The sequence below is a fragment of the Fundulus heteroclitus genome, unplaced genomic scaffold, assembly GCF_011125445.2.
Source record: "Fundulus heteroclitus isolate FHET01 unplaced genomic scaffold, MU-UCD_Fhet_4.1 scaffold_452, whole genome shotgun sequence".
Lineage (NCBI taxonomy): Eukaryota > Metazoa > Chordata > Actinopteri > Cyprinodontiformes > Fundulidae > Fundulus > Fundulus heteroclitus.
This window is the reverse complement of record NW_023396871.1, coordinates 74,489-89,278: the sequence shown is the minus strand read 5'-3', so window position 1 is coordinate 89,278 and position 14,790 is coordinate 74,489. Positions and strand designations below refer to the sequence as shown.

Genomic DNA, 14,790 nt, shown 5'->3' with positions numbered 1-14,790 from the left:
AACAGTAGTCAGTTTATGTCACATATCAGCCATATTCCGCTTTGATCAGCCCTACTACTTAGCAGGGCTGGAAAAAAAAGCATTCCCAGGGTTGAGAGGACTGTATTTGAAATGGTTCAAAGAGGGCGGAGCAAGGTAGAGCAATGGAGCCGGTGTAAAAGGGGCTATAGACTGCTCCCCCTTGTGCGGAGTGCTAAAAGGCTACATTGTAAGCAGTGTCCGAAATTAACTTTGTTATTCACCGGCCAAGTTGGCCGGTAGATGTAAAAATCAACCGGCCAGGCATATTTTTTACCGGCCAAAATATTAATTTTGACCAGACCTCAACTTTTATAAAAATTAAGAGTGAAATTATGTTAATTATGGGGGGCGTGGTTGGGGGCGTGGCTGAATGGAACCTGGAAGAGAAATCTTTGTTTCCTGAATTAAAAAAATATATATATTGTAGTTGATTATAAAAGACACAATATGAATTATCAGATTCACATCCAGGCGATAAAAAACACTACAGATTATCATTATTCTATCCATGTTGGCCAAATTTGTGAATGAGGCAGAGTTTCATCAAGCCTGTACGGTCAGTGGGGGTTCTAGACCAAATGTAGCAGGGGGGGTCAGGGTGGGGCCAGTGTTTTTTCACAGGGGCACAGAACAAAAGATTTGGGGGGGGGGGGAACTTAACAGGTCAACATTTCATCGTTTAAAATATTAAGTAAGCCAAAGAGCCAATTGTGGCTCTGGAACTGCAGGTTGCAGACCCCTGATCTTTTCTCAATACAGCGGGAGCTTAACGTGAAACAGCTTGATTTTAATTATTGTTATTTTTTTTTATATTTATTTTTTAATTATTTTGTTATTTTATTATTGGGTAAAACCATAAACGAAAAAAATGCAACTGATCCAAATGACCAGTCAGTCACGTTATCTTTGTCAGCATTTATCATCCTAAGAAATTTAACATGTTTTCAGTACAGGGGCCATAACAGGGGCCAGGAACAGTTCTACATGGGCATAGGCCCCTGTTGGCCCCTGTTCAGAACCGCCCCTGTGTACGGTTCAAAATTTTCCCCTCAGCTGCAACACTTAAAGCACTCAGGGTTCACGCTGCGTCTTTACGCTGATCTCGCTGCTGGATTTTACCCTCGTGCGCTGCGCCCCCGATGTTACAGGTTACATGTAACGTAATTTTGCGCACCTGAATTCAAGCGCAACGCACCACGCCCACCGAAGCACCGCTGGTTCTGTGTCGTTAAAAACAAAAGAGCATGAAAAACAGTTACCGACTCTCCTACTGACTTTAATTGGGACATTTTGGTACGAGTGGAAGGACATTAAACGTAGCGATTCACGTTTTGAAGGCTGGCCGCTGATAAAAGCACCTTGCTCCGAGAGGGGGCGGGGGAGGCGCAGTAAGAGCGGTGAATCACAGAGCCGCAGCGCAGGTAAAAAAAAAATCAGAATAAATAAGAACGAAACTTATAAACAGACTAATTGGCGTTTTAGACTGTATCTGGTTAGCAGATCTGTTTTCTGATCCAGTGTGCAGCCATGACTGGTTCTGAATGTGAAAGAAGCTGAACCAGCACAGCAGAAGGCGGGTCTAGACTGAGCTCTGGATGGACAGAGCTGTGAACGGATCGTATAGGTTTTGTTATTTTTATGTTACTTTTATTTTATTTGGTACAAACATTTACTCGCCATGTGGCAGCTAGCCCTCTGAAATTCACTCGCCAAACGGGAAATTTACTCGCATTTGGCGACTGGCGAGTGTTAATTTCGGACCCTGATTGTAAGTCCCCTTCTATTTTCTGGTCACATTAAAGTCTTTCCTGAAAGTCTTTGCAAAGACATTCAGGTGATGCATAACACACCGGTCGTCCGGAGAGAATCAAAGGGGTTGGTGGTGACACTAGTGCATGGGTTAAAGCAAAAATAATCAGTTTGACTGAAAAAAATGTTAGTCAGCCCATATATTCCCAGGGCTGTGGACATCATGCCACATTAGTTACCTCACTTGCTTATTGTGCAAAGTCAACTTTAACCAAATCTGGTAGTTTTAAAATATCCACTGACAATTCCTGTATCTCTACCACTCTCCAGCTGGACAGCCCTCTCCATCCTCTACTTCACTGTCTACATCCATAACATCACCTGGTTAACTTTCATCTCTGCAACCTCAAGTTCTTCCTTCACACTTTTGCCAAACTGGTTCACAGTCCACTCACCTCTCCACTTCATAGTTTCAGCTCCCTTCCCTCCGTGTCTCCCAGAAAACCTCTATAACTAGTACAAAAGACAGCAGTTTGCATCATTACATCACCTACTTCACACCTGAACATTAACTCCTCTGGCTTCCTGTCACATTCTATATAAATCTATCCTATGAACACACAAGGCCAACAACAACCTTGGACAATGCAGGACACATAACCAACACTATGATGATGTCATATATTTTAATTTAACACAGATCACACATTACAATAATCAGTCTCTGTTTTGCCCGTTATTGCAGAGCAATTAATTATCACAACTCATGAGTTTATAAAAATGCATTACTTAACCTTTTCACATTGCGCTCCACCCACAGAGCTTTAATTAAGTTATTTTTGTTTTTATTTTTACACTGATAATCACCTTTCTCTAGCCTCACCCAGTTAGAACCTGTTATCAAGTCCTTGTTGTAGCTGCAGTTTATTTATTTTTATTTATTGACGTAGTTTCCTTAATAATCTGTTTGCATCAAAATCCTTGTCATTTTATTTAATGAGTGTCCTGGTGCACAGCGGCTCGTGAGGAGGAAGCTGCCGCTTGACTGACTGCAGCTCTGCCTTCTTTGTTACAGAAAAGTGCAGGTAGAATTTTTTTTACATTTTTTTTTACTTTTTCCGAATCGGACCCATTCAAATGCAGGATAATGTTGCATATTCTGGCCCTTCTTCAAGATCCCACCTCTCCCCCTCCAAAAAAAACAAAAACGAATTAGCCAGAGCTAGCGCGTTACTCTGAGTTTTAAATAAAACATACAGTTTTAATAGATTGCTTTGACCTGTTTGAAGAAACTCACAACCTCTCAGTTTTTAGCATCACCATCTCTGCAGAGCAAAAGACACCTCCTGCAAATGAGTTAACCCATTCTCATTGGTTTGACTCATTTTCCCCACCCTTTTGCAAAACAGTTAACGCAGATGTCATTCATGCAGTCCAAACTCCATTGCTTTAGCTGTGATAGCAAAACAGAAACCATATGTTCCAAGCTCTTAGAAACTTCTTGATCAGAATGAAATTACTGAAGCACCTGATTGACACTTCTTCACACAACTTTTCAATTTGCAATCAGTTTGCAGGCTTTACGTAAAAGGTGTCATGTTGTGTGTTGTTCTTTGCAAGCATGGATGGTCTAAGGCAGATGAGAGGCAGAGTAAGAGGTAGATGGGTCAGGGGAAGAAGATTATGAGGAAGAGGAATCCATGTGTGAGGTGGCGGTGTAGCTGGAAGGGCTAAAGTTACAGATGAAATTTGGGCAACTATGATTGATCATGTGGTAAATCATGGCCTTTCACTTAGAGGGGCGGGACAAAGAGTCCAACCTTTTCTCAATAGAAACACAGTTGCATCCATTGTAAGAGTTTTTCGACTGGAGAGCATGTATTGCTGCTATACAGTATATACATCTCTATCTATTCCTATAGAGGAATTCTTCAGTGCATGGCGATGGAAAGTATATGATCACCGCCCCTATGAGCAGATGCTGTTGCTCAATGCAATGACTGCTGCTGCCCATGATATAGATACAGAGGCATGTCAAGGATGGATCAGGCATGCAAGAAGATTTTTCCCAAGGTGCATTGCAAGGGAAAATATTGAATGTGATGTAGATGAGGCCATGTGGCCTATTCATCAGGACAGAATGGACTAGAAGGAACAAACAGCCCTAGTATTTTCTGTTGGAATCTTTCATTTTTTGGAATATTTAATTTGTTTATCTGGAAAAAAAGAATGAAGAATCAATAAAATTTGCATCACAACATATTTGCTTCTGGATCCATTTTTTGCAAAAAGGCAGATTTGATGACAAATGGCACTGCCATGTAAGCTGCGTACAGTCTTTGGCTACAATGAACCAGCAATGTTGCACTGATTCACATTGAGTGTGGTGTTTTGAATTTTGTTGCCCCTTGTGTAACAAATGATTGGAAGGGCTCAAACATTTGTGTGCAAGTTGTGTTGTTTGAGGGCAAAATCTGCTTTTGGATTATATGTTAAATGTTTTGGCAGAGTTGGAGCCTGCAAACAAAATGTTTAAAAAAAATGTGGGTTTTGAGTTGACTGCTGTGTCAAAGCAACCAATAAAAACTGTAATAGAGAATCATGAGGAGATCACTGGTTGGTTTATCAACTAAATTAATGGAAGTGAGGGCATAACCGCTGTCAGGTGACATGGCCACAGGGCAAAATAACTCATTAATTTAACTACAAGAACGGCGACAGACACACTTACCGAGGAAGTTGTTGTCAGCTGTTCAACCCGCTGAACTTTCTGACCTGCTGGTTCACATAAATCCGAAGAAAACCTTTTGACCACCGTTACTTTCATTCATGCCATGTGAGGCCAGTTTAAAATGCTTTTCCAAAAGTTAACGATTAACCTTAGACTGGCAATGTCCGCTTTGTAAAGACCCGCCCTACTCTCTTTCTGAGTGGCTAATGTCCCGGCTCTACCTGGTTTCATTGGTTGAGAGCAGCTTCAGTTTAAAACCTTGACCAAACAGTGTAGATGGAACTTTTTGCACACATTTTCCAAATGACGGAAATCCATCGCAGCGACGGAGATCTTTAACCCCTGCACTAGTGTAACTGATTCCTTAAGTCCCACCTCCATTGTATTGCAGAGAGAGAGACAGAGAGAGAGAGAGAGAGATTTTTGATTTTTAAATCAACTTTATTTTCCGTTCATTTCCAAACAATCATTTGATCATGACATATTTATACAACCTTACTCCTCAGAGTAAATAAATAAATGAATAAATAAATACTTAATTCACATGAGCACATCTCCAAACTGCAGTGTGTGGTTTTCCACCCAACATAACACCTGATTAAAACACCAAACCTGCTGGAATGAGTCCAGATCTCCTGCTGCTTTGTAATAATTAAAATCAATAAGGAGTCTGGACTTCATCATATTTGTACACACAGTGACAGGTTCAACAGTAAAACCATCCTCCACCTTCCTCCTCCGGCTAAAATACACCGCCATCTTGGCCTGCCCTAAAACAAAGTTTAAAAGCTGGCACTTGTTCTTGTGCTGGCGTGTGTATTTAAAACCTAGAATAAATAACTGCTTGGTAAAAACCTCTCCACATTTGGTGAAAACAGATTGTAAAAACAGAAACAAGGGTAAAAGACGAAGACACTCATAAAAACAGTGAAACACGGTTTCTCTTTTGTCGCAGTAGGGACACTTGCCTTCTACTGCTGGGTTTATAGTGGACACAAAAGAGTTCACTGCAATAACCCCATGGAGGACTCTCCAATGGATGTCTGCATGTCTTTTAGAGAGTGGAGGTTTGTAGAAGGACCTCCACTCAGGTCTGACTGCAGGAGCCAGCTGCAGATATCTCCTCCATGGCGTGTCAGGTCTCTTGTCTAGTTTTTTCTGGTTAATTGCTTTCACCAATATTCGGTAAAATGTTTTTCCTGTGGTACCATCCAGTGGTGCGAGGTGTGTATATTCCATTAAAATCCCAGAGCAGTCTTTAAAATCCGGTGCCAGGGAAATGGCAGGAAAAGGATGGTCATCAGTCACTGTTTGATTGGAAGCGGAGTTTAGAAGCAGGCGTTCGTGTCCTGTGAGTCTCTGTTTCCAGTGTTCTGTGAGTTTCTGTGTGACCCTCACTGACGTCAGTCCCAGCCGGGCAGCGAGTCCAGAGGGATCGTCCATCCGGGGTCCAGTCAGCGCCACCACCTGCCCCAGAGTAACAATCCCCGCAGTCTGCAGTCTTGTAGACAGACTCTGACCTGCCCAACTGGGAAGGTCCAGACGGGTCCCCCAAAGGACCGGCTCCTGGAGGATCCAGTACAGGGAGTCCACCTGCCCCCTCCTCTCTTTCCTCAGCAGGTTCCACACTCTAAAAACACTTTTATAAAAAGCAGGCAGAGTAGATGTGCTCATGTTCGGTACGTTCATTAAAAACAAATTAAAATCCTGACCCAGGCCTTTAAAACCCTGCAGAATGCAGCGGGACAAGGGTCTCCACAGAGTATCCTTTGGTCCGGTCAGTAGTCTCTGGATAAACTGGAGGCGGAAAGCTGCGCCCCTGCTGGCCAGATGGACCAGGCCCTGCCCCCCCTCCTCTTTAGGTAAAAACAGGACACCCTGTGGGACCCAGTGCAACTTGTCCCAAATGAAATCAACTAAAACTGACTGAACTTTTGACAGGAGAGTAACTGGAGGATCAACACAAGCCAGCCGGTGCCACAAGGAGGATGAGACCAGGTTATTGGCTATTAAGGTTCGGCCTCTGTAGGACATTTTTGGGAGTAGCCACCTCCACTTCCCCAGCCGACCTTTGACCTGCTCCAGGACAAGGTCCCAGTTTTTATTTGTGTAGTTCTCATCCCCCAGAAAGACTCCAAGATATTTGAAACCTCCTTTTTTCCACTGTAGGCCACCGGGCAGCCTGAGCCAGCCCCCCAGCTCCCCTCCCGCCATCAGAGCCTCGCTTTTACCCCAGTTCACTCTGGCAGATGAGATAAAACCAAAATCCTTCACAGTGTCAGCTAAAATGTCAATATCTCGTTGTGAATTAACTAAAACAACGAGATCATCAGCGTACACAGACAGTTTAAAAGACACGGGACACTGGGGGAAAACCACACCTGTAAGTGTAGCTCTAAGTTTGTGGAGCAGAGGCTCGATGGCTACCGAATATAGCATCCCAGAGAGAGAGCAGCCCTGCCTTACCCCTCTCTGGATCCCAAATGGTGCACTCAGCCCACCGTTAATTTTCAGAACACTCGCAATGTCACTATAGAGAGCTCGGACCATGGCTATGAAACCATGGTTGAACCCAAAAGCAGCGAGAGTCTGCCACAAGTACTGGTGTTCAACCCGGTCAAAAGCCTTTTCTTGGTCTATTGAAATCAGACCAACCTCTATGCCCAATGAACTGGAGAGCTCCAAAATGTCTCGAATTAAAGTGACGTTGTCACTGATGAGCCTGCCGGGCACACAGTAGGTCTGGTCAGGGTGGATGATGGACGCCATCACCTCCCTTAGTCTAAGGGCCAGAGCTTTGGACAGGATCTTATAATCCGTGCACAGCAATGAGACCGGCCTCCAGTTCTTCAGCTCCTGCAGGTCTCCCTTTTTAGGCAGCAGGGTTATTGCCGCCCTCCTGCAGCTCAGGGGCAGTCTGCCGGTCTTTAGGCCTTCACTGATCACCTCTAGTAAATCTGGTCCTATTATAGACCAGAAAGACTTGTAAAAGTCAGCAGGAAGGCCGTCCATACCTGGAGCTCTGCCGCTCTGCAGGCTCATGGTGGCAGTGTGGAGCTCCTGCAGCGTCACCTCTGCTGCCAGCTTGCTGTTGTCAGCCTCACTGACCTGAGGGAGACCGCTGAGGAAGCTGCTGTGCACATCTGGATCATGGGTCCACTCACTCTTATACAGGTCTCCATAAAACTCGGCAGCACACTTCCTGATCTCAGATGAGTCTGAGACTTCGGAGCCGCTACCAGTTCGTAAAGAATGGATGGTTTTCCTTTGTCCATTTTTCCGCTCCAGCCCAAAGAAGAAGCGCGATGGGGCGTCCATCTGTGTAATATTCATAAACCTAGACCTGACCAGCGCCCCCTGTGCTGAGACGCCCAACAGGTTGGCTATGGCCGATTTTTTTTGACTTGAGGGAATCTAATAGCCCTCGATTTGCTGTAGAGTCTGCTAAAGCCTGCAGCTCCACCACCTGCGTCTCCAGATCTTTCATGGACCGAGTTAAGTTTGTAGTGACACCGCGAGTGAACTGCTGGCAGAGCTGTTTTATCTGTGTTTTACCAAAATCCCACCACTGTTGTATGTTGGTAAAGGCAGGCCTGCTCTCTCTGTGGGATTCCCAAAAAAGCTTAAAAGCAGTTCTAAAAGCCTGGTCATTTAAAAGGCCCGTATTAAAATGCCAATAAGCGCTCTTTAAACGGGTGTTTTTGATAAAAACACGACAAGAGACCAAAAAATGGTCACTACAACCCACAGGCTGAATAAAACACCTCTTAAAAATATTCAAGTGGTGTTTAAAACAATAAAAGCGGTCCAGTCTGGCCAGAGATAGAACCCCCTCCCTGCTGTGGCTCCAGGTGTACTGTCTCTGCTGACTGTTAAAAACCCTCCACACATCACTCAGCTCATGGTTCCCCATCAGCTGTCTGAGTGTGTGAGATGAAGGAGGATGTGGTTCAGGATGGTTCCTGTCTAGGGTTGGATTTTCTGTGCAGTTAAAATCACCCCCCAAAAACATAAAACCATCATCCTCACAGTTCTTGACACAGTCGCTTAGATTGTTTAAAAAAACTACCCTGTCCACCGCATTAGTGGGAGAATAGACATTTAAAAACACAAGTTCCACATTTTCAAAGACAGCTTTAACTTTCAATAAAGAACCTGGAACGACTTCATCTGCAGTAATAGAAAAAGGTACAAAACCCTGAGCAAATAAAATCCCCACTCCTCCACTCAGACTGGACCTGTGACTTAAAACCACCTCCCCTTTAAAAGCCCTTTTCCAGTCACTTTCATTGTCTGTAGTGCTGTGAGTTTCCTGAACAAACATGACATCGATTCTTTTTGTCTCCATCAGTTTAAAAAGAGCAGCTCTTTTAAGATCAGACCTGGCCCCGTTCAGGTTTAAGGTACTGATATTGAAGTCACACATGGATAAAAAAAGAATAACAGTAAGAGGAGCAGTAAAAGGTAGAAAACATCTAAAACTCATCTTCATCGTTGACGATTTGAGCTTTTACCTTCAGTAAGAGTTTTTTCAGTCTGTATATTTCCTGATCTGTTAAAACCTCCTCCCCACTGCTCTTCCTGGTGAGAGGCCTGGCTGACCTGATAAACAGCTGAAGGTCTGGGAAGAAATCCCCTACGTTAGGCAGCCTGGAGCCTTTAGTCTGTTCTAGGAAACTTTTATTTTCTCAGGAGAATATCTACACTGAGAGTCCTCCTGAGTCAGGGGAAAGTCACTCTCTGACTCTGTGGACATCCGGACACTTATTTTCTTTGTTTTACTGTTCTTTTTTCCTGCTTCAAAATGTTTTCTTTTCTGAGACATTTTGAGGAGATCGTCATCAGACATATCCTCCTCCATAATTTCTTGAAACATGTCACTCTGCTCGCCTGTCATGGCTTCACTTTTTGCCTCGGCACATACTACCGGAACCGGGTCCCCCGCAACCACAGGGACCGGCGCCGCGGGAGGATCATCCGCGACGGGCGGCCCCACCGGAGCAGGAGAACCCGGCCTCCCGGCAGCCACTGGGGTGCCCCACACGGTTACCGGGGCAGGAGCTGCATCCGCGGGCGGATCCCCCCCCGGAGCTACCGCAGCAGCACCGGGCGGATCTCCCACCGGAGCTACCGCAGCAGCACCGGGCGGATCCCCCCCCGCAGCTACCGCAGCAGCACCGGGCGGATCCCCCCCCGGAGCCACCGCAGCAGCACCGGGTGGATCCCCCCCCGGAGCCACCGCAGCAGCACCGGGTGGATCCCCCCCCGGAGCTACCGCAGCAGCACCGGGCGGATCCCCCCCCGGAGCCGCCCGCCGCGCTCCGCCACCTTCCGGGCAGGAGCGGATCAGGTGCCCCTCCGCCCCACAACCAAAACATTTCATTGTTTCTGAGGAAATGTAAACCACATAATTAAATCTATCAATTTTAAACGAGAAAGACAGGCTCAGATCAGTCTTTCTCTCCTTCAGGATCATGTACACCTGTCTTCTATGACACACAACATGTTTCAGTTTAGGAGATTTACACCCCAAAGAAACCATCGTAATCGGCGACACAAGTTGTCCATATCTAGATAGCTCCTTCCCCAGCAATTCATTTTTAATGAACGGGGGGGCGTTAGAAATCATTATCTTTGTGGCTGGGTTAACGAGAGGGGAGACGGGAGTGAAGGTATCTTTGATCACCACTCCCCTCTCCACCACCTCACCAACCTTAGCCGTGCTGTCTAAAAAACATAACAATGGCCCCGTTCATGCGTGAGGCAGACCTCACACAGTCACACCCAACCACCTCTCCCACAGCCAGCCCGGCCTCCTCCACCGAGCACTGCACCGCGGGGAAAAGCTTGATCGCATGTCTGCGAGTCAGCTTCTCAAACTCCGCAGGTACAGCCTCCATCACCGGCATTGTGCCCCAGAGCACGCTGCCCTCACAAACAATTCCCCACACACGCACACACACACACTCACAACCACATAAAAAGAAACAGCCCTTTCAACAGAAAATAATAAAGTAACAACTTACAAACACACACAGCGGGGAAAAAAAAGAAATAGTTTTCTCAAAAACTACGAAAAGTTGAAACAAACCAGCAAATCACTCTTAGCTCCTCACTCACACGCCATCACTCACAGAGAGAGAGAGAGAGAGAGAGAGAGAGAGAGAGAGAGAGAGAGAGAGAGAGAGAGAGAGAGAGAGAGAGAGAAAGAGAGTGCGAGAGAGATGAATGCTTTATCTAATAAGCAGTTTAATTTATATAACAGACAGATTAGCAGCTTCTGTTCTTTTCTATCTAATGATGAAAACCTTTGGAGAAGCTGAACTTTGCTTTCCACAACTGCTCAATTTATCTTGCAGGAAGACCGTGCGTCCTCCCTCAATATCCCTGCTGATTTACATTACTCTGTCCTTCATCTCTGTGCTCACTGTGACATTCAACTTGCTGGTCATCATCTCTATCTCCCACTTTAAGTAATGAAATGTATCTCTTTAGAAAAAAATTAAATCATGTTAAATGGCTGTAAGGTTATGACCTTGTGTGTTTTAATTACAAATGTAACTACAATAGATGATGAGTGTGCTGTTTTCTAATTTCTGTAGGAAGCTCCACAACCCCACCAACATCCTCCTGCTCTCTCTGGCTGTCTCAGATTGCATGGTGGGATTCCTCATTTCATTTCAAATCATGCTGATAGATGGATGCTGGTATCTTGGGGACATCATGTGTGCTCTGTATGTTGTTTTGGACTATGCAATCACCTCTGCTTCAATAGGAACCATGGTACTTATTTCTGTTGATCGTTACATGGCCATTTGTTACCCCCTGTATTACTCCAGCAAAGTCACAGAAGAACGAGCAAAGACATGCGTTTCCCTGTGTTGGATGTTTGCTTTTCTTTGCCACTGTCTGATCCTAAAAGACAGCTTGCAAAAACCAGGCAGGTATAATTCCTGCTTTGGAGAGTGTATGGTTGTCCTTGATTATGTTGGGGGAATTTTTGATCTTTTTTTGTCCTTTATTGGCCCAGTCACTGCCATCCTAGTTCTCTATGTAAGAGTGTTTGTAGTGGTTGTGTCTCAGGCTCGAGCCATGCAGTCTCATGTTGCCGCTGTATCACTTCAGAGCTCAGAGAAAGTCACAGCTAAGAAATCTGAAAGGAAGGCAGCTGTTATCCTTGGAATTGTTGTAATTGCATTTCTCATATGTACATGTCCATATTTCTGTGTTATTCTCCTGGAAGAGGATGCAGAGGTCAGTGCTTCATCTGTGACTTTTCTTCTGTTTTATTTTAATTCCACCCTGAACCCTCTGATCTATGCCCTTTTTTACCCCTGGTTTAGGAAATCTGCTAAACTAATTCTTACACTGCAGATCCTGAACTCTGATTCATCTGGCACTATTTTTATGTAAATGGAGTTTTGGCCCATGATGACAAAAAAAAAAGATATAGTTCAATGAGCTGAAAGACTTGGCACATATAAAAATATCTAACAAACTGCTGTTGTCATCTATGATCCTGACATAACCTAAAATGTTTTTTCTGGGAAATGGCATGTTTAGACATGGAGAAAATGTAGGTAGCACATATTTTTATTGACTGGTCAAGTCTGAATGATGTATTTGATAATGAAAAGAAATAATCTTACCCTGTGAACATTTGTTCTCCATTTTTCAGTAAGATTAATCCACACATAACAATTTTGAAAACTGAATACTGTCACTTAAAAACATTTGGGAAATAATTCATTTTATAGGAATTACCAGAAAGAATTTGCTGCCATGTGCCATAAATGTCTTCTCATTCTTGATAATATTTACTTCTGTGTGGTGATCATATATTTTGTTAACTCCAATTTAAGGTAGTTAGTGGCTTTTAATTTAGCACATAAACCTTCAAAATTCAGTTCCTTACAAATATCTGAGTGAGATTGAAACATTAAAGACTACAAAGGCAAAGTGAATTAAAACCGCAAGCGGTGATGATCGGCCCTCGCAGCCAAGCGCCGCTCTGGCCTATTGGCCACCGCGGGGGTTCGCGCACCGCCGGTCGCCAGCCACTGCAGAAGTTGTCACACATTTTTCCCGCCCATCCACCGGGCGATTCACACGAACACGTTGGGCAGCACTACCCCACGACTCACAAAAAATCTGGATTCGGCCCGCGGGCCGTACGTTTGACACCCCTGGTTTAAACATTGATATACCAATTTAATCAAAGGTATCTTACTAGCTGTTAATCCAGCTTTATGTCAAAAGTTAACAAAACCTTTTTAGTTCTTTAAAGTTAATTGTTATTTCATGTGTTTAAGGGTTTCGTTTCTTGCATTAAAACAGCTTTTATGAACGTTTGACAGTTAAATTGGTGGATAGACACCCAAAAGAAATACTGTAACAGTAACACTTTATCAATTGGAAATATTGCTAAAGTATTACTTTAGCAATATTCCACATGTGGCCTCTGGTAATAAAGTCAAAATTCTTGGTGCTATTTTTGACCAAGACAGGTAATTGAAATCCCTTTCCTTTTTTCGCCTTCTAAATTAGAAACATTCTGTCCTGGAGCAATGCTCAAAAACTAGTCCATGCATTTGTTACTTGAAGGCTGGACTATTGTAATTCTTTACTACTATAAGGAAGTCCACAAAATGCAGTTTAAAGTCTTCAACTGATCCAAAATGCTGCAGAAGGAGTTCTGATGAAAATCAACAAGAGGGATCATATTTCTCCAATTTTAGCCTTCCTTCACTGGCTTACTGTTAAATCAAATAGAATTTTGAATTCTTCTACTAACACATAAAGCCCTTAATAATCAAGCTCCATCATATATCAGAGCTCTGATTACCCCGTATGTTCCTAACATAGCACTTTGCTCCCAGACTCTCTAAAAGTAGAACGGGAGGCAGATCCTTTAGCTATCAGGCTCCTCTTCTGTAGAACCAACTCCCAGTTTTGGTCTGTAATGCAGACACCCTGTCTACTTTTAGGACTAAGCTTAAAACGTTCTTTTTTGACAAAGCTTATAGTTAGAGTGGCTCATGTTACCCTGAGCTACCTCTATAGTTATAATTATAATTGAACTTTATTGAACTTTATTGATCTCACAATGGAGAAATTCACTTCTGTATCTTAACCCATCCCCTTGGGGAGCAGTGGGCTGCCACTGTGCGGCACCTGGGGAGCAATCAGGGGTAAAGGGTCTTGCTCAGGGACCCAGAGTGGCAGTCTGTGGGAGTTTAACTCAGAACATCTGGGACCCAAGCTCAATGCTCTAAACAGCTGCGTTGTGTCTCTTCTCTGTCTTTTGTAACCCCCAGTCGGTCAAGGCAGATGACCGTTCATACTAGAGGTTTTTCCTTCACGTTAATGGGGAGTTTTTCTTTCTGCTGTCACTTCATGTTTGCTCAGTATGAGGGATTGCTGCAAAGCCATGTACAATGCAGACGACTCTCCCTGTGGCTCTACGCCAGGAGTGAATGCTGCTCGTCACGACTTTGATGCAATTAACTGGTTCCCTTATATATATATTTTTTAGACCAATCTGTATAATCTGAGTTTATCTGTATAATCTGATTGATTTTGACATTGTAAAGTGCCTTGAGATGACATGTTTCATGATTTGGCGCTATATAAATAAAAATTGAAATGTATTGAATAAGAGTAAGTCTGTCAGTTTTCAAGCATGATTTGTATATCTGTTCAACTTAACGCTTTATCGTCATTTGTATCATATTTGCTACATAGGTTTCTAGGGACTCTTTTCTTTGAACGTGAGCAATATTTACCTCAACAACCTGTTGGATATAATTTGATACATGTATTCTGCACCCTACTGGATTATCATTGCACTGCAGCCAGTGGAACGGCTTTTTTTTCCCCTTTTCAAAATGTTTGTTCACGTGAGCTGGGTCGCACGCAATTTGCAGGAAAGTTTTTTCCAGTTTTAGACAGGTTAAGGCAACAATAACCAAAAAATTATTATTTAGTTTTTTAGATTAATGTTTTATGTTTTGAGACATTGCCCAATTACCCAGAAAAATATTATTTATATCACAGTTAAACCGTGTTAAAATGTGTGTATCATATCTGACACTGCAGGTATATAAGTTACTTTATCACTGAACAGTCATGCAACATTTTTGTAAAGTAATGTAAGTCCTTCCTGCCTCAACTGAGCCACATACAATTTTTTAATTAATAATTATTATTAAATGCTATTTCATAATACATTTTTGATTCTTTCACCATAACAAAAAACCTTACTATTTGCGTTTTGAGCAGCAGTTTAT

At 43.5% G+C, this 14,790-nt stretch overlaps 1 protein-coding gene across 1 annotated transcript; it reads left to right on the top strand.

Annotated features, from left to right (window-relative positions):
• The first annotated feature begins 10,782 nt into the window (after positions 1 to 10,782).
• On the top strand, positions 10,783 to 11,914 carry LOC105917691 (trace amine-associated receptor 13c-like). The gene is made up of 2 exons (XM_036131718.1): positions 10,783 to 10,974; positions 11,104 to 11,914. Exons 1-2 carry the CDS (start codon positions 10,799 to 10,801, stop codon positions 11,912 to 11,914), a joined length of 987 nt encoding a protein of 328 aa, XP_035987611.1. The 5' UTR covers positions 10,783 to 10,798.
• Positions 11,915 to 14,790: the final 2,876 nt, after the last annotated feature.